This window comes from Astyanax mexicanus, chromosome 7 (genome assembly GCF_023375975.1).
Source record: "Astyanax mexicanus isolate ESR-SI-001 chromosome 7, AstMex3_surface, whole genome shotgun sequence".
Lineage (NCBI taxonomy): Eukaryota > Metazoa > Chordata > Actinopteri > Characiformes > Acestrorhamphidae > Astyanax > Astyanax mexicanus.
The window spans coordinates 31,634,901-31,654,951 of record NC_064414.1 but is presented as its reverse complement, the minus strand read 5'-3'; the positions used below and the strand labels follow the sequence as shown (position 1 = coordinate 31,654,951).

Below are 20,051 nucleotides of genomic sequence, written 5' to 3'. Positions count from 1 at the left end.
ATTTTTAAATGTATAGACTTCAGATATATTCACACCTAAGATATATTTTCAAAAATGATTAGACTAGTATATATAAATTGAAAGCATAAGAATTTTGATGATTTATTATATGTTTATTATATGGCTTATTACTATAACAAAAATACACAGAGAGAATCAGGTGGACTTATTTTTCTTGATAATCACACCTCTAGGATACATGTAGATATACATAAATGTAAACTCTTAGTCTAAATAAATAAAAATGCTTAGTGCAAAATAAATACTAAGAAAAATAAAACTATATAAAGCAAGTAAAATAAAAAAGTAGTTTTGGCACCATACCTAGTTAGTTTGAGTGCAGGTAGTTTCACACTTTTTCTGTGGATACTATTGGGTTATTTACTGATATTATTCAGTTTAAAACATCATATAAATCTATGTTTGAAGCGCTAGAAGTAAACCATATTGGTTGGGGAACAGCAAATTGAACTTATTTTTTTTGTTGTGGAGAAAATGGCAATCAGTGGCAATGATGACGTCATTTGAATTATTCAGAGACTCGAGATTGAAGATCTGGGATGCTGGAATACCAAGATTTTTAGAAAGAGTAAGTTCCGCCCTTTCTAACCACATATGATTTATGCTGATATGTGAAGGTATTCCTGAGAAATTAAATTGAGAACACAAGGTGCGATTTTGGACATTTCTGTACCTTGTAATCGAAATTTTAGAAAAAACATATTTTTATATATTTTTTATATTTTTCTGATTTTTCTATTTGCTTTTATTTTCCACGCCCTTAAACTGGAACAGAAAAGGGGGAAGAACTCAGAGGTTTTGGGCAGGAGTTCGGGGCAGCTTTGCTGGCAAACGTAAAACTGAAGCCCTCCCACGAGAAGAGATTCAGGAAGAGAAGAAAAGAGAAAGAAAGGAGGAAGATGGGGAGGAGGTGGGTTTGAATTTTTTCAACACGCAGGTAGAGAGAAGTGAGTGTTTATATAAGGAGAGTGGGAGAAGTAAAGAGCATCTCCCAAAATTAAGTTGTATATTTATAAATCTGATGGTATAATCCAACTTGCTTTTGTTACAAGATGCAAAAATGGAAAAAGAAGAATCATCTATTCTTTTTTCCTAACATTTTTTTTTTGCAAAAAACAGAAATGAAAGACTAGAAAATGTAAAAAAAATTATGAACACACATTTCTTCGTCACTATACTGAAATGGCAAAAATAAATAAATAGCTTCAAATGGACAGAATTGTTTTTCTTTTATGTTTCTTGAATGGCCAGGAAAGTGTGTTGTGTCAGCTGAACTTGTTGTTAGTGACAGGTACTGCAGATTCCCTTCATACATACTGGTCATAATGTTCTGGCTCATTTAATCGTTTCTAAAATGTATTCTTTTACATACTAATTGTGGGGTTTAGCCTATGCTTACATTTCAAGGCTAAAATGGCATTTGTCTAATGTGAATCAGGTCTGATTTCATTGAATCATTTCCAGTCAGATTTAAGACACTTTTTTTGTGGACACACGACAGGGATGTTACAAGTCAGAGTTTATATGTCTTTTTGCCTGTATGTATAATAGAGTGGTTTTAAGAATACGGCTATTACCACATAACGGAGCTTTTTTTGGGGTGGATATTTTTGGCAGTACACCTGTACTGGCAGCCATGCAAGCACCACACACACACACACACACACAAACACACACACACACACACACACACACACACTCACCACAGCAGGCCAGTCTCTTGCAATCACTCAGCACACAGCCACACAGCCAGCAGCTCCGGCTGGCACACATGAGCAGTCACCTGAGTCCCTCTCTCTCTTCCAGTCTTTCTCTACACACAGCTCATAAACATACAATCACACCCCTCCTCAGCTTCACTCCACACCTCTGCCCATTAAACTTTAACTGAGCTTCAAAAACTCACTGTCAATTACACGTGATCCAGCTGCAGCCCAGCTGATATACTGCAGCTTGATAGACAAAACCATTCCAATTAAAAACTCGGAGATTCTGCTGGTGACATTTAACATTTTAATACGTTTAAAACTGGCATTAAACAGTCATCAAAAGCACAATCAGACCAAATTACTCTGACACAAATAGATCTTTAAAATTCTGTCATCACATTAATTATGTAAAGAGTATTTCTACTAAATGTGTGTATTTAAAATAAGTAGATTTTTGTCACAAAGTGCTTTTTTTAATGCAAACACTTGTAAATTAATGCTAAATTATGTTTTATTGTTACTCTAATTAAACAATGCCAGGCTATGACTACAATAAATTAGCTTTCAAGCTAATCCAAACAAGAATATCATGTTGAAAAGTTTTACATACGTAGTACAATGCACTAGTTTAATTAAGATCAGTATACTGATGTTAAGCATGGGGCTGAAACTCAAGCTGAACAGTCCACAGCTGGAAACATTAGCACTGTAAGTTAAAAGAGTTACATAAGACTGTGAATATGTGAAAAAAAAAAAAACATGGGAATAGAGTGAGATAGAGTGAGGTAGAGGTCCACAGTGAGCGTACACACCACACAAACTACTTCTTAAGTTTTTTGCACACCACATATCATTTTTACAGATGAAATAATGCACATTAAGTTAAGAACAAACACACATACTTTAATTTTTAACTCATAGTAAGTCCAAAACTGACAGACTGTGATGCTGTGTAGTTTTTTAAATTAAAAATATATTCCAGAGCAGATATGAAACCTGGGAAATGACATATTACATGCACAGGAAAAAAAATGAGCAGAGAAACTAAAAGAATGGACATTCATGAAAGCTATGAATATGTCCATACCATGAATGTGTGTATCTGTTTTTTTTAAGTTAAATTTTTTAAACTCAATTAGCCAAAGAAAAATGAGTGCAGCCAAGTCAAGTGCCAAACACGCTTAACACGCTTAACAAACGTTTTATTTTACTTTATTTATTGTGTTACATCATTTTGTCACATCACACCACGTTTTTGTCCATATCGTGCACCTATTATAACCTTTTCCACACGGACACTGTTCAGCACAGAACACAAAGTAGATATAAAGCTGGGTAAATCTTCAAGGCTAACAGTAAATGTCAGTGAAAAGGTTGATATGAGAAAAATTTGTGTTAAACACCTTGACTATGAATGTGCTGGTACTTCAAGTGAAGAGAAAGAGACCTTGCTAAAACCATTCAAGAAAAGCTGCTTTTTTGGATATTCCAACTTTATGAATATTGGTGGTCTCGATTTTTTTTTCTGGTTCAGTCTCCTACTGGTTTATCTTAAAAATGTAAGAAAACAGTCAATTACAAACAAACTGTTCAACGTTTATTCTGTAAAATACAAATGACATCTATGCACTTATCTGGAATCTGCTCATTTTTAAAGAAATTAACTGGATAAAGTAGAATTCAGAGTTACATATCATTGCTGTCCAATGAAAAACAAGTATCTCTATTTTTGTGGATTTTTAGTTAATACTTTTTAGATTCGTAGTCTCTTGAAATGTTTCAAAATTTCTTGATGAATAGACCAATAAAAAGTTAAAAAGGTTTTATCTCTCTCCTTTAAAGTTTCTGGTTTGGAGGTTTTTCATTGGACAGCGACAATATGTTAAAGCGCTGCTTGCATATAAAATCAGTGTGCCAAAATATTAGTAATTAGGAATTAGTTTTTAATAGTTAGAATATTACCATACATAAGGAAAATCCACAAATTGTATTTAATTTAGCATTACAACACAATTTAAAAAAGGAAAAAAAAAAACATTTGGTTATTTGGCAACTTTGCTTTGAAACAGGCAAGCAATGAAGATAAAATGCAGCCCATCAGAAAAAAGTGTGTTATAATGGTTTTGAAGAAATGGATAGAAATCTAGCAATAGATAAACCAGTAAAGCATAGATTATGATTCGATTTTAAGAGAAGGCCATCCTGCTGATTTTAAGCGAGGCCTGTAGCCTCCGTGGAAAGCATCATTGGTTGAATATGTTGGACAATACCATTATGGTACCTGTGCTGAACTCACATAAGTATCATCAAATCTAAAAACTAACACCTGCACTTCTGATTCCTGTGGCATTCCGGTTGACACGGCTTTACCCTGTTGCCTGGTGAATTAGCAGTAATGGTATAAGGGAAGTGCACAGTGAAGTATGGCTGCGGGTGAAGTTCTAAACACAGCACAGAGAGACCATCAGAGACCGCTGATTGAGACACAGCCGCAACGAGTGGAAATTTATAAGTGCTTAGAGACAGACATATCTCCCAATCAAATTACACCAAAACTACCAGACACCCAAGGGTTTTTATGGCTCTAATGCACTGCTGTATGTTTCTGAAGCTTATGTGAAAAACACATAATGCACTCCCTTGAAGCGAAGAAAAATCCTGAACATTACAAAAGCACAGAAAAATCTCACAGTTTTCACCCCAGCAAGGAATATTCTACTATATTTTACTATATCTTATATTAAAGGATAATGAGTGTGGCATTCTGTTTGCTTATATATTTATAGAATTGTAAATTTAAAAGATTCAACACTGGCATGCTGAATATTATAGGATAAGAGCAAGCATTAAGTCTCGCGTCCCATGACTTTTGTCACGTGTGATGTGACATAAAGAAAAATGCACTGACCTGTGTGATGTGTGTGAGGCCTTCTGTATTGTAGGAATATGGATATGATTTCTGCCATAGTTGCCTATTTGTTCATATAGACAATTTTTGCCCCACTGCTCAGTCCACTGTGGGTGGTAATGCTTTCTATGGTGTATTCCCAGGTGCACATGTGACACCGTAGATCGAGGAATGTTAAATGTTGCACAACCAACTAAAACCCAATAGCATTAGGACCCCTTTCGATAATTCAAAACTAGATTATTCAACCCCAATAAAAAGATAAGACTTCAGAACCTCATTTCACCCCTTGGCTCTATCACTGACCCCTACCCCTCTGTTTTAAACGTGCACACCAAGGGGAGGGGTAGGGGTGTCCTGATTCTTGTTAGGCTGGAGGGGTAGGTTAGGGGAAGTGAAAGGGCTTGTAAGCACTTCAAACAGAGATTTTTCAGAGGCACACTTTAAACCGAGGTGTATAAGAATTACTAGTAATGTCAAGCCCTTGTCCTGTTTTCCCTGAGTTTCTCATCTCCCCGTCTGTTCCCCAGTAATTTTCCACTCACCTGTGTTCATTTGTAGCTCCGCCCCTTATTAATCAGTCCCCAGGTGTTACCTGTTCCCTTTCCCGTCTGTATTTAAGCTCCTTTGTCGTTAGTGTTAGTTTGTCGGTTCTAGTGCGTTTAAACGTCTGTCACGGCTGCACTTCTTTTCAGTTTGTATTCAGTTTATACTTCAAGTTTCTGTTTGTTTTATTATTTTTTTGTTTTCTGTTCTTTAATAAATGATTACTTGCGTATGCGTCCGCCCTCCTCGTCCATCCTTTCACTCAGCGTGACAGGTAAGATGCCGATTAGCACTATATTACCATAGTTTAATGTGTAGTTTCAATGTTTTATGACCGAATTCTTTATAACAAGCATGAAAAAATCGAACTTTCCTGTTCCACCTTGAGTGGTGCAATTTAAGGTGGAACAGAAAAATAAAATAAAATAAAAACTAATTAAAGCTAATTTCAGCTCCCCATCACTGAGGAATTAAGGAATGGACTATAATTAATTTCTGTTAGCTAGTGCTACTATCAGGTATCAGGTGCTTGAAGGGTTGTCCCAATTCTTAGGGTGAAGGATTTCATCCCTTCCCCTTGGAACAGAGTTCCAACAAAGGGTTACACTCAAAAAGAAGGGGTATGAGAAAATGGGACTGGGCCTAAGGGTAGAAACGGCTGCGTTGTGAATGTGACTGAGAACATACTAACCTATGTGCAACGTGTGTAACTGGAGTCTTCCACTAGAGGGCAGAACCTAGAAAGGGCTTCAGGTAGCTGCAGACTTGGTCACACAACTGCTCCTCAAAACTTTCTGCCATTTTGATGCTGGTTAGCAGCTACACTGCCTCTAGCGGTTTTGTGTGCATTGCACCTTGCGTATGCACGACATACACTCCAAACAGACGCAGAATGTGCAAAGCAGCTATGATGCATACACGAACGCATAGTTAACAGCAAGTATATCTGTACCTTTAGTGTTATCTCACAGGAAATCGTTGTGACCAATTTAGATATTGCTCATATGCCATGAAGTTTGGCATGTATTTGAATATATGTATTTGAAAGACCCGATGTCCTCGTATGGGGACGTTACATTTCTGCTTCTCTGCAGCAACCTTTGACAGCAGTATACTTAATTCATTGAAAACAACAACAAGGTTGCAGGAAACCCAGTCAAAAGGTTTTTTTTATAGTCAGTAGAGATAGAAACAAAGGCCATATACAAATTCTAATCAAAGCTACAATGCTGTTTTTGGACTTGGATAATGTTTAACATTAAAATAAACAACTGTCCCCATATAAGGACTTTTTTTTTTCTTTTGCAAAAACGACTTCCTGTGCAAGTTGTTCTAATTTTAGTTCCTGCTCATCCCAAATAAATAGCCAGAAGCATTTAAAAATTCAGACCATGACAATTCCTATAGAGGTTTTCCACCAATGTGAAGAAGAAGAACCTCTCTTCTGATTTAAGAGAACCACCCATGAAGAACCCTTGTAAGAGCATATATAACACAACACAACACAACACAAACTACAAATCATTATTCTTTCATTTCTAATCAAAATTGATTACCATTTGTGCCAGGATTTTTAATGGACCATATTTGCACCATAAACCACACAAAGCCACATTAGCATTTGAGAGAATTAGCTAGCTCATAAGTGGTATACGGCAAATAGTCTACAGGAAATGAGATACTGAGACTGCAATTAATTAGTTTGATCTACTCTATCAATGCCCCTGACAATGCTTGCACTTCTGGCAGGATTTGTTTACTCAGCCCTGGTAGATAGATGTTCAGGACAAGCAAAGTACTATAATTGCTTATTGTGTACACACGTTCGAAACTGTTTGTTTTGTGTAGTTCATTTGCCAATTATCGGAAAAGAGAGAGAAGCAGCATGCTCCCTCGCTCGCTCGCGGTCGAGCCTAACCCAACGTCTGATTGTTGATTAGTTTGTCATGCTAATGTTATCAAGCGTCAGCGGCTCAGCGAGAGACAGGAGGTGCTGGAGGATTTGGCTGTTCAGTTGAGCTGTTTAAGCGGTTCAGTGCTACAGAGTGCGCACTCGAACGGCCCCGCTAAAAAGGAAAGCGTGAGTGGCATCAGCGCTGGTGTATACAGTATACAGAGTGTATCCTGTATCCTAAATTAGACAGAGCTTTCCACTTTGAATTATAATCACTATGGAAACTGTTGCCATGCGCGAGCATCATCATCATCATGAATGTAAGTACTCGAGTGCGTCAGGGATGCTCCAGAGCTGCAGCACACACACACACACACACACACACACCACACACACACACGAGGGCGAAAGGAAACATCATCTACGGCTGAAAGTGTCAATGTATGAAACTGGGAGAAGTTTAATCAGGCACTTCTGCACTAAACACTCCAGATGTTTGATTAAATAAATAAATAAAAACTGCATTACTGCTTTTCTCCATGCTTTTGAACATTCCAGGCTAATTCCTTTTACCCCTATTAAAAGACATCTGGCTACACGCCAAAAAAAAAAAAAAACTGCACTCCAAAATCAAACCATTTAAATGTGGAAAGTGACTGAAAATGATATTATTACTAAAAAATGTGTTATCAGTACAGTACGCAAGTTAATCACACACAGAAAAAGACTTTTAAAACACAATTGCGCTTGATTTTAATAGCTCAGAAGTTCATTCAGGACATAACGAGCAGCTGTTATTAACTGGAAACACTGGAAATTTCATAATGAGACATAATGAACACGAGATTCACTCAAGTCCGATCCCCGCCATTAGGAAGGTTTAATTACAGTAGACCATGCTCGCTATGAAATTATGCACATTGCACCCTTTCAATGCGTAAAATACGTCCTTCGGTCAGTACTGAATTACAGTTATCACCAGATAATTACAAACCGTTAATTACAAAGCTCTACAGTTTGATCTTATTGGAATTGGAGGACTCTCGTTAGTCAGAGTGGCCATCATCTCAGTGACTAATGTCTTTACTTCGCAGTAGGACCCGGCATATAAATTGGTTGGCCGATAATATTGGCCGCTATTGTCTTGCAAATTTATTGGTCCAGGCGAGAATCCGGCCAAAAAGCGTCTATAATCTGTGCCTTGTTTTATAAGGTAACAAACAAAGACTTCCGTATGGCGTGATGATCATTTATCAGCTTTTACAGACACTGCTAATAGTACAGTCGCCATCTGCTTGCTTCTGTTTCAGTGATACAGAATAAACTGCTTCTTTTAAACCGAAATAATCACAACAGCTAAAAGAACAAACGCCTGGACATGCACCTAAATCCACACTCTAGCAGACATCATATATTTCTATGCAGAAAACTGATTAAAATATAAAAAATAACATATAACCTTTACTTTATATTTCTTAAATGGATCATATAGCTTAGAGTATATATATATATATATATATATATATATATATATATATATATATATATATATATATATACAGCTCTGGAAAAATTTAAGAGACCACTTCAAAATAATCAGCTTCTCTGATTTAACTATTTACAGATATATGTTTGAGTATGTATGTAATCATGTAAGAGGTAAGTTGGTCATCAAACCAAGCTGAACTGCTTGATTTTTTTGCATTTGAGTGGAATAAGGTCACCCAAAATCGGTGTGAAAGACTGGTGGAGAACATGCCAAGATGCATATCCCCCATCACAGGTGACGGCACAACTCCAGGAGGGTGAAGACTAGCACAGGCCTCTTCCGATACATGTGAAGTCAGCCACCGCCTCTTTTTGAACTGCTGCTGATGTACAATAACATTGAGAAAAAAAGCGCAACGACTCGGTTCCGATAGAGGCCTTGTGCGGATCGACATCACCCTTTTTTTGGAGTGATGAGGGGAAAGAGCAACATCTACCCACCCAGGGAGAGCAAAGCCAATTGTGCTTTTATTTTCAGGGCTCCGGCTATGAATGATGGCAAGCTGCATGACAGGGATTCGAACCAGTGATCTCCCGATCATAGTGGAAGCATTTTGAACTTTTTGGTTTTGATATTTTACAGTACAGCATAGGCCAATGCTTTCCTGCTGTGAATACTATTGATGGATCTTAACTGCTTCAACTTTGGAATTAACCATAAGGTCCAAGTGAGATGCTCATTTTCAGTTTATCAGTTTGTTCATTAAAAAAAAACAGAGAAACACACAGTTAAAAGTCACATCACTACAGCCCAAGTCTCTCCATCACTCTAACAACTTCAGAGCAATGCTTTAAAATAATAATCAGTGCTTTACAGCTACAAAAGGGAAGGCAGAGACACAGTAGGTAGCATTACATTTTCCTTATCACATGGTACAAAGCGCTGCAATAAAGGCAAACATTAAATAAACAGATTAACGGCTGCACTTTAGATCAAAATCTCCTTCTAATAACAAATTAAAGATGGGGGGCGATTCATGTTGGCAAACAAAATCTTCTCGCAGGCTACGAGGGAAATCAAACGGCATGAACAAAGTCATTCCTCACTCGGGTCAAGCGCTCAGCTCTGATACAGCGGGACGTCTTTATCACAGACGAGGGCTATTACCGGAGCAGGCAGCCGGGCCGCGGAGCTAATCAAAATCAGTAATGTCTTTTGACCTCCAGCACCTTTACTACAATCAATACTGCAAGCGCCGCTCGCCTGCCCTTAAAACGCTGACCCATCACACACGCGGCCCCGGCAAGCCACTCTCCATACACCTGCGAGTCAAACACATTTAATATTTAAAGCAGCCTACGGAGAAGTTTCATAAACCGCAGACGTGTCCCCTCAGCTTTCTGCGGAAACAATAGAGCGCTTCAGAATGCCCTCTCCCCACTAGTGTCAGCACTTCTAGTTGCATATTCATACCAAAATCCTCATTAAAGCACACTGGCATTCAGATGCTGCCTGGAAAACATGCACTGAATAATTCTGAAGAAAAACACAGAAATCTTTTATTTTATTTTTTTTTTTCAGAAATGAGCTATGAAAAACTCTCTCTTTTACTCACATTTTTCTGGATACAGTGTTAAAAAAATAAATCAATATCAGCAAACAAAAAGATTGTGGGAGATTAATTACTGCAGGCTCTTTTATTTGGCACGCGTCCAAGCGGAGATAATCACACTGACTACGGTAGTGGTTTTATTATTCTAATACAGCAGGTAAAAGTGGACCAAATCTATTATTTTCCTCATTCACTACAGCGTTCGGTGATGTGAGGCTTGGATGCAGCTGCTTGGTCATTTTAATGAAGTTCTCTACACATATATATTTTTTAGCTAATCTAAAGGCCACATGAAGTTTAAAGTTCTGTAGTAATCAACCTCTGTGCACTATGCTTCTCAGCATCCGCTGACCTGTTCCCAGTCGCTTTATATCAGACTGTAGTCTGCATGTTTACTGTGTTAAAACAAGCTACGTGGAACGAACCTCTAGCTGATAGCATGCTTATCTATCGCTCTATCGGGCGGCATTTACTAGCGCTTAGGCTAAGGCTGCTCACTGTGGCTGGCTAGCGCTGCTAACCATGGCTTGCGCTCACCCCTGGACAAAATACTGTAAATCTAAGCTAACTGTAAATAAACATAAGTGCTTTACTCACCCAGAAATCTGTGTAGATTAACATACAGCGCTCGTTTGACTTTGAAAGAAAAGTATACATATATATATATATATATATATATAGAAAATATAAGGTTATTGATAGTGCACCTTATAATCCGGTGCGCCTTAAGAACTTACACAATGTTTTTCAATAAACTAAGAAATATAGTAAAATATGATAACATACTTTTTGTTTATTTTATTTGAGTGCAATTTAACATACATAACATAAGAAATAGGTCTGTCAGGTTATTTTATGGGGTAGCACTTCCGCCTCACAACAAGACAGCCTGGGTTTGATTCCCAGCTGGGGCGACGCGGGTCTTTTTGTGTGGAATTTGCACGTTCTCCCCGTGTCTGCGTGGGTTTCCTCCGGATGCACCGGTTTCCTCCCACAGTCCAAAGACGGCACGTTCAGACTAATTGGATGTCAGATTGTCCCCTAGGTGTGATTGTGTCTGTGTGTCTGTCTGTGTCTCTGTCCAGGGTGTGATGGGCCAGCTGGGATAGGCTCCATCCCCCCCACGACCCTTATCGGATAAAGCGGTTGACGATGAGTGAGTGAGGTTATTTAAATAAAAAATATAGATTTACAGAAAATGTGCTACATTGTGGATTTATACTGAGTGAAAGAAGTTTAGCATGGAAAATGGTTAAAAACACAAAAGATCCTGAGGTAATGCGACCCTTTTACTCAATTTGATAGGCCACATTGATTGTTGTGCTGTTTTCGTTTAGATTTTAAATGGTAGATTACATTTTCTCATTAAGTGTCTGCAAGTTCCAACAGAATAAAAACTTTTGCTCTAAGAAAAGTCATTACATTTCAAGCTAAAAAAAGGTTCTTTGAGCAATTTTCTTTGCTTTTAAACATTGTGGCCATTTTTAATCCTTAAGACAACACAAGGGTTAACACTGTATATGACTAACAAACAAGTGAAATGATTATATATGCCGTTACTAATCCATGTACAACAGCCTGTGTCAGAATTTTTTTTTTTCTTTCACTAAAAAAATGATGCACTAGGTTAATTTCAGGATGTGGATTTATGATTATCTCACATGATTAAAAGCTTCTTGTATTCTAAGACATTGCTCCCAAAACAGAACAGTAGCTTCCCGTCTACAACGATTGTCCTCTTATTACGTGACCGGGTGATATAACCAACAAAAGCAGCAAACATCTGAATTAATTCAACAAAACAACAGTTCCTGCAGTAAATAAGCCTGAATCAGCGTTCAGGCTTATAAGATCAGGAATCACAGTGAGCAGGAATATAACCAAGTGGACACAGCAACAAAAAGCAGCGAATAAAAGGCAGCAGGATGGAAACTGACCTGTACTCCTCCTCTGTGAAGATGGGGATTCTGGAGGGCTGCAGAACCGTGATCTCCACTAGAGTTGTGTTCATTTTCACTGGGTCACCATCATCATAGGCAATCACATACAGCTACAACAAGACACACACACAATACAGCAGAGGTGAGCAGGCGTGAAATGGAGCAAAGAAACCTGTTATATGATGATACACATGCTATATTGTGTAGGCATGATTGAATTTTCCAGTCTGAGAGCACGATTTGAAACCATTTTCAGTAAATGTTAAACAAAATCTCTCATTTCTACGGATACATTTTTATTTATTTTTTGTTAGAAAATAGATACAATGTAAACAAAGCAAAAATCACTGTCCCATAAAAAAAAAATCCTGTGTCACAATTATCATGTCTCCTACAATGCAAATAACAAAAACAGGGCAAGAGCACAGATATTATGTTATTATAATACTCTATTCCTGCTTTCATGTTTATTCTGTATATTTCACAGAAATATGGTGAATATAAGAGTGCCTTAGAAGCACCACTGATTCAGTTCTAAACATACAGCCCTGGGAAAAAAAAATTATATCAGTTAGATTTAGTTTCTCTGATTTTGCTATTTATAGGTAAAATTACCATTGTTGTTTTATTCTATAAACTACAGACAACATTTCTGCCAAATTCCAAATAAAAATATATTGTCATTTAGAGCATTTAAATGCAGAAAATGAGAAATGGCAGAAAAAAGAAGAAGATGCAGAGCTTTCAGACCTCAAATAATGCAAAAAAAAAAAAAATCTGAAATCTATATTTGGTGGAATAACTCTGTTTTTTAATCACATTTTTTTGAGCATCTTGGCATGTTCTTCTCCAGCAGTCTTACACACTGATTTTGGATAACTTTAATCCACTCTTGGTGCAAACATTCAAGCAGCTCAGATTGGTTTGATGGCTTGTGATCATCCATCTTCATCCTGATTATATTCAAGAGGTTTTCAATTAGGTAAAATTAAAGACATTCATAATTTCTAATAGTTTCTTACTTTTTCCAGAGCTGTAGGTATACTGTTTTTTCTTTTAGAAAATACAAACAGAATGTAAAAAAAAATTAAATTCATATCATGCCTAAATTTGTATCTACAACAATACAAATAGCAAAAACAGGACAAGAGCACTGTTATTATCCATATAAGATAAAGTATATGTACATGTAACTGTATACATTGTTTCATGTTTCTTTTCATGCTTTTCACAAAAATATGATGAATATGAGAGTGATTTAGAAGCATCAGTAATACATTTTAAAACATATGGTAGTGGTACAGTTTTTTTCACAGTAATGAAATAGTAAAAGTAGGTTCCTGTAAAACCTCTGACTCATGAGTATAAGAAACCATTACCAAGTACAGTATATAGTTCTGAACTCACTCTGAACACAGCACTGGGCTCCTCGTTCAGGTTGACTTTGGTGACGACTCTGCCGGAGGATTCCTCTACATCAAAAATGCTGCCGCTGTAGGGAGACTGCTCCTGGTCCACTCTGTACCTCACCCTACTGGCTGCTGTTTGCTGCGGGCAGAAAAAACAGAAACACATTACATTGTTTGTTGTTTGATACATTATGACGTTATTTATGCACATCTACGTGATAATATTATGCATATACGCCTGAACACGAATGTGTCAGACTTAATTAAAGGGAAGACTATGTAGAGAACCCAACCCTGGATCAGGTCAGTTTTTAGGCAACTGACCTGAGATAAAATTAAAAAAAAGTTGGAATTCTGATAAGATTACCTCCAATTTTTTTGTTTTTGTTTTTTTTGTTTTGCCATGTAGCACAAGCTAACACTTACATGTGGTAAACGTACATATAAATATGACATGGTGAGCAACAGCTTATTTGCATAAAAGTGACAGAGCCCTTAAATTGCTCATTCTGAGAGGGACAGAAACTGGCAAGATTAGAGCTGCTCTTTTAATGTAAGTGATTTTGTGTAAAGCACTTTAATATGGCTGATTTGTTTATATGCTTTATTGTTATATGTCAAAGTTTTCAGCACTACATGGAAATGTTCTGTATGTTTTTTTATTATTCTTTAAACTTCTCATTCCATTGCAGAGAAACGGCTCTTGAACATTCATGCATGCAAACATATCGCCTCTGATTGGCTACGAGCCCTGAAAGCCCAGAACGCAGCGAGACGGACAACAGTTAGAAACGTCTTAAAATAAAATACATTTTTACACTAATAACAGTCTTTGCAAAGTCATATGTTAGTTTACAACATGTGTAGTGCCATGCTAAGTGCAGTTCAGCCACTGATCAAGTCTTAAAGTCTTTGTAAAATGCAAAATCCACCGGAGATCCTATGTAAGCCTATAGTTACTGACACACAGAGGTGGGTAATTCAGGTCCAGAAAGTGAAAATCTCGGGGTGGATTTTTACTTTTAACTAAACTGTAAATAGAACTGTTCTAAAAATACACCTCCCTATCTCAATTGTACCTCGCTGGTGGCGTTCCATAGACAAATTCTAATCATTTGTTCCTTAGCTCTGAAATACTGGGTAAAGCATATAACAGTTGTGTTATTCGCACAAATAACACAGGACCGAACTTGCCATGCTGTTCTTAGCACTGTTAGCTCCTATTTGACGAGCCATAAATACTAATTTACGGGTTGACGTAGACATGTTGCTTTTCCTGATCGACTCGTTTTTCTGAACACGTTCTTTTACAAACTACTGCAGACAACGGAGGTTGGGGAAGAGTTTCATGTGCAGCATCCATATACAACTCAAGAGAGACCTATAGTATTTCACAAAACACAGGAAAAAGTGGATTTTAGCGGAAGGACACATTTAAAATACGATTTTTCTTACATCAGCTGCTCTAAAAATAATAAATAATATTAAAGCGTTTCTCTACACTGAGCTTTAGTTCTAGTGTTTTCAAATTCAAATGTAAAAAAAGTGCAGACAGTCAAATCTCAATGATATGAAAGACTGAGATTTAAATGACACAGCTTGTATAATTTCATATAATTTTACATGACACTTTTAAAAGACACTGAGTTTCTAAAGATATTATCGCTCCTCTTTTTTTCAGAGTGCTGTTAAAAAAACACACGCATAAACATGGACTCAAAAGGCCTGAACCAAAACGGTTCACTGCTTCAAACTCTGCTCCATGTGTGGAAAAAAAAACAAAACAGCATGAATCAACGAGGCAGCAGCAGCTCGAGCGAAGTGTGCGGCAGGTTAAAGGTGTCGCTCGTCTGCTCGGTAGTTGGGTCTGACGTTCTCCGACTTCGGCTGACTCTTGCCTGTGTCATGTTCTGTAGTTGTAGCGAGAGCGGCGTGCGCTGCGGGGCTTGTTTTAGTCAGCGCGTCTCCCACCATCGCTAACTCCAACTCTGGAGATCCTCTTTTGTCTGGCTGCTCCTCCATAAATGTTTTACACTTTGTGCTGCGGTAAACATAAACATGCATTAGGAGTGCAAGTAGGTATTGAATGGGGGGAGGTGGGGAAGGGCTTGGGTGTGCAGCAAACACACCACAGTCACACCTCTGACAGCCAAGAACTGCAAGAACTGTAGAGTGGAAGCTAAAAGCAGCAGCCGGTTGCTGCTACGTTCTCTGTGTTTAGTGCCAGTGTTTATCCATAATGTTTTTTTTATTTCCCTGTATATAGAATTTACCATAAAAAGGTGAAATTATAAATAATGCAAAAGCCAAATCCTACAGGGGTTGGTGGAAACAGGAGAGTTGAGGTGCACATTTAATTTTTTGGGTACAATCCAGGTTAGCACCCAAACATCCCTTTCAGACAGCTTCCTCTAGCATCCACAGTTAATCCTGTTGGATGTGGTTCATCCTTCTTGTTGGTATGCTGACCCTGAATTACCCTGGATACTGTAGCTCTTGGTGCATCACAAAGACTTGCTGTCTTGGTCACAGATGCGCCAGCAAGACGTGCACCAACAATATATCCTCTTTTGAACTCTAGTATGTCACTCAATGTTGTGTGCATTGCAATATTTAGAGCAAAACTGTGCTCTTACCCTGCTAATTGAACCCTCCCACTCTGCTCTTACTGGTGCAATGTGCAATTAATGAAGATTGGCCACCAGGCTGCTCCAATTTAGCCATGAAACCTCCCACACTAAAATTACAGGTGTTTCAGTTTCATTGTCCAACCCCTGTATGTAACACTTTACATTAAGTAAAGTGCATTGTATCGCATTGCTAATGTATTAACTCATGTCTTATTCATGGTAACTAATGAATTAATTCATGTTAATTAGTCAACACTTAATGTAAAGTGTTACTGAAAAATACAGAATCTAGAAAGTACTTTTCTGATAAATGGGCAAAAAAGAGAAAAAAAATTGGCCTCAAGATCACCCCCTTGGTAAACGCAAGCTCTCCACCCCTAACAGCCTGCTTCAGGGCAAGTGAGAGAAGACCAAATGACCGGGCATTACCGCACCATTAGGTGTTCCAGCAATCCTGTAACCTTCTCTGCCCTCCAGACAGTTTGTGGACGTCCTGAAACGTCCCATAATGAGGAATCTCACATCAGTCGTGGCTAACTTGCCATTACAGCAGCGCCGGAGGAAACAGCAGGTGTGGGCATACCAAAATCATGGGTGTAATTATGAAGAGTTTTACCAGGACCACACAGAACGTCCTGCATACACAGACACACACACAAACATATAGAGACAAGCAATCTTATACAGAAGTTTGGTTTCTATAGTCTCAAGACATCAAGCCATTGTACAGTGTAAAGTATATTTCATTCTACTGTTATGATGCAAAACCTGTGTCTGGTAGACCAATAAAATTAACAATAAAATATTCTGGTCGTGACTACATAATATTATATTACATTACTTAAAACTGGAACCTGTAAAAGAATATTACTGAAGGATTTATTAATTTCTTATAGAAATATATACAATTTACAGTTGCTAAAAACGTATTGTAAGGTCTTATGAATTGCTAGAGCTTGGCAATAAGTCAATATCACAATATAAATATGAGTTAATTTGCAAAATCAGATTATCTGTGTCTTGTTCTTGAAATCGAACTTTTCATATATTGTGAAAAAAAAAGTAGCAATATCATTTTTTAAATTTATTTTCAACTTTTCCCCCATTTTTTGTTAGAGGTGGTACCACAACACAAGGAGGGTGAAGACTAGCACATGCCTCCTCTGATACATGTGAAGTCAGCCACCGCCTCTTTTCCAACTGCTGCTGTCATAGTGTGACAGTTTTTCACTATAAAATATTTTTTTATTTTTTTACAGTTGAGTGATAACTTTTATTGTGTTTATGCCTAAACTTTTATTGTGTTTATACAGCTCTGGAAAAAATAAGAGACCACTTAAAGATGATGAGTTTCTTTGATTTTTAATTTTTAATCAAACCAAGCTGAACTGCTTGAATTTTTGCACCAGGAGTGGCGTAAAGTTATTCAAAAGCAGTGTGTAAGACTGGTGGAGGAGAACATGCCAAGATGCATGAAAACTGTGATTAAAAACCAGGGTTATTCCACCAAATATTGATTTCTGAACTCTTAAAACTTTATGAATATGAGCTTGTTTTCTTTGCATTATTTGAGGTCTGAAAGCTCTGCATCGTTCTGTTATTTCAGCCATTTCTTATTTTCTGCAAATAAATGCTCTTAAAATGTTGTCTGTTGTTTATAGAATAAAACAAAATCAGAGAAATAGAAACTGAAGTGGTCTCTTATTTTATTCCAGTATTGTATTTATTTCTGGTATTTCCCTGATACAGAAACTCTATTCAACCAGTTTAGCAACACACATTTTTGAACCAGTTAACTAAAATAAAGATACGGGGTAGAGAACTAATGCATTTCTTGATTACAAAATATATAGATATATGGATTCATCTGCATTACCATTGTGCCAGTACAATAGTACAATCAGTACAAGTACTTACACTGAAGTTAGCATTTACCAGAAGTACAAACAGTAGCATTATGCCAAATATTAAAAAGGGAAACAGAGGGTGAGAACAAAATGTGTGAGAAATATTAGAAGGTCAGTCACATTCTTCTGGCAGTCAGTCTTGTTTTAAAGCCATTCTAGACTTAATGATCAGGTCATGCCAACAACACTTAAAACAATACATCTAGTGGGCTCATTTATTAGCACTCACAGCAGTCCAAGGTCATCAGCAGACCAGTAATTCTTTTGCATTTTAAATTTTCCAGCTTTCTTCCTTCCTATGGCAGTGGGTACTGAGTGACCTCACTGTGTGAATCACAGGCTTTAGGCAGCACTTCTTATTTCAGATATGAGATGAAAGCAGCTGAAAGCAAGTGTATCACATTATGATTTTTTTTTCCCTTTTTTTTTTTTTTTTGGCTTGTGCGCCTCTGCCAAAACCCAGATGACATATAAAATGTTCCAGCCCAGCCCCTGCTTCTATTCAGGGAGTGTAATGATTTATTGCTGGCTGTTGCGCTGCTCTGTGTGATATTACAGAGATTCTTCTTCATAGAAAAGAAAAAAAGGTTAATTATTCATTCTCTTTAATTGTTGTAAAACGAAACAAATTTGTGGAGCTCGTGACACGGGGTTCAAAGACAACACAAAGGCAGAGCAGCGCTTTTATTAGCGCATGCCCTTTAGTATTGTTCCCAAAACCTACTGCAATTATGCCATCCAGTCCCTCCCAATGCACTCGCCGCAAATGTTAAAAGAAACAGAAGTCAACAACGTGAACGGATCTGTCTAGACGAGACCTAAACCAACGCAGTCGTGTCTGTGCTAAAGAAGATACAGCAACTTTTACTTTCAGGGCTATTCTCCAGAGTCAGGTCTCTAACGCGAATATCACGAATCCACGGATTCAGGGTAAGATCCATACTGAGCGATGTCTCCATGGTGATTTACAGCTCAACTGTAGTTATGAAAAGTGGCACTTGAACAAGGTCAAAAAAATAAAAAATAAAAATAAAAGAAAAAAAAATGTGTGGGTTCATCTCTTAAGTTTAAAAATAAACAAGCTTTTCATTTATTTCATTTCACTGATTTATTTATTTATTTCTAAAACACAATTAAGCTAAGCACGCTAAGGCTAAAAGGATTTCCAGTGGCGAATCTCCATGACTATGTAATTCTGGCCAAGACTAGGCTTAATCTCTATAAGGAAAGCTGGTCCATTGAGACCCTGCGACTCAACACAGCACAGCCACACACAGCCACAGACAAACACACACACACACACGTACAGCATGCTAGAGCAGCAAAATGTAATATTTTTAATCATACTTTAGGAAAAGAAAGTCATAAGCACCTTAAAGAAAGAGAAACAAGCTCAGAAACTAGTTCCCTGTAAAGATAGTCTAGCAGAATCTTCCCTAAAAGCAAACTTTCTGGCTTTAAAGCAAGGATTACTTATTTGAATTCCAGGTCAGGCTGCTTGACTTCAGCAGCCAGAGTCAGAGAGAGAGAGAGAGCACAACTGACTTTTCAGTGTTTCTCTCAGTGGTGGATAGATGGTGGTGGGAAGATCTCTCCTCACATTGCTTCTAGTGTGATGCTGGTCAGCACAGGCATCTGTTAACTGTTGTATCAGTGCTGAGGAGCTGTGCTTTCCAACAAGCAATGTTCAAAGAAGGAAGTGATTGCTGACTTAACATGTGGCATGGGCTAGTCTTCACTCTCCTAGTTCTGGATTGTATTGTTACTGATAGTGAAAGTTTATATGATCAGTGATTGGGTGATTTAGCCTTCTAAACTGCGCAGAAAATAGGATAACATTTGAAGTAAATAAAAAAAAATAGAAAAAAAGATATTTTTGTTGAGGTGATTGCTGGGGAAATTACTTTAAAAAGGTACTCTTATATTCAGAAGCCATTGTAAAATCACTTTCTATCATACTGCGGTCCACCCGGGTGTATCAAACCA

The 20,051-nt window shown here is 37.5% G+C and overlaps 1 protein-coding gene across 3 annotated transcripts in view; it reads right to left on the bottom strand.

Annotated features, from left to right (window-relative positions):
* The window catches only part of pcdh15a (protocadherin-related 15a), a 512,848-nt gene that overhangs the window by 84,096 nt on the left and 408,701 nt on the right, over positions 1 to 20,051 (bottom strand). For all 3 annotated transcript variants that reach the window (XM_049481098.1, XM_049481100.1, XM_049481099.1), the window contains 2 exons: positions 13,527 to 13,667; positions 12,117 to 12,229 (listed from right to left, as the gene is read on the bottom strand). In XM_049481098.1, coding sequence (XP_049337055.1) covers positions 12,117 to 12,229; positions 13,527 to 13,667 — 254 coding nt within the window. The remainder of the gene's footprint in view (positions 1 to 12,116; positions 12,230 to 13,526; positions 13,668 to 20,051) is intronic.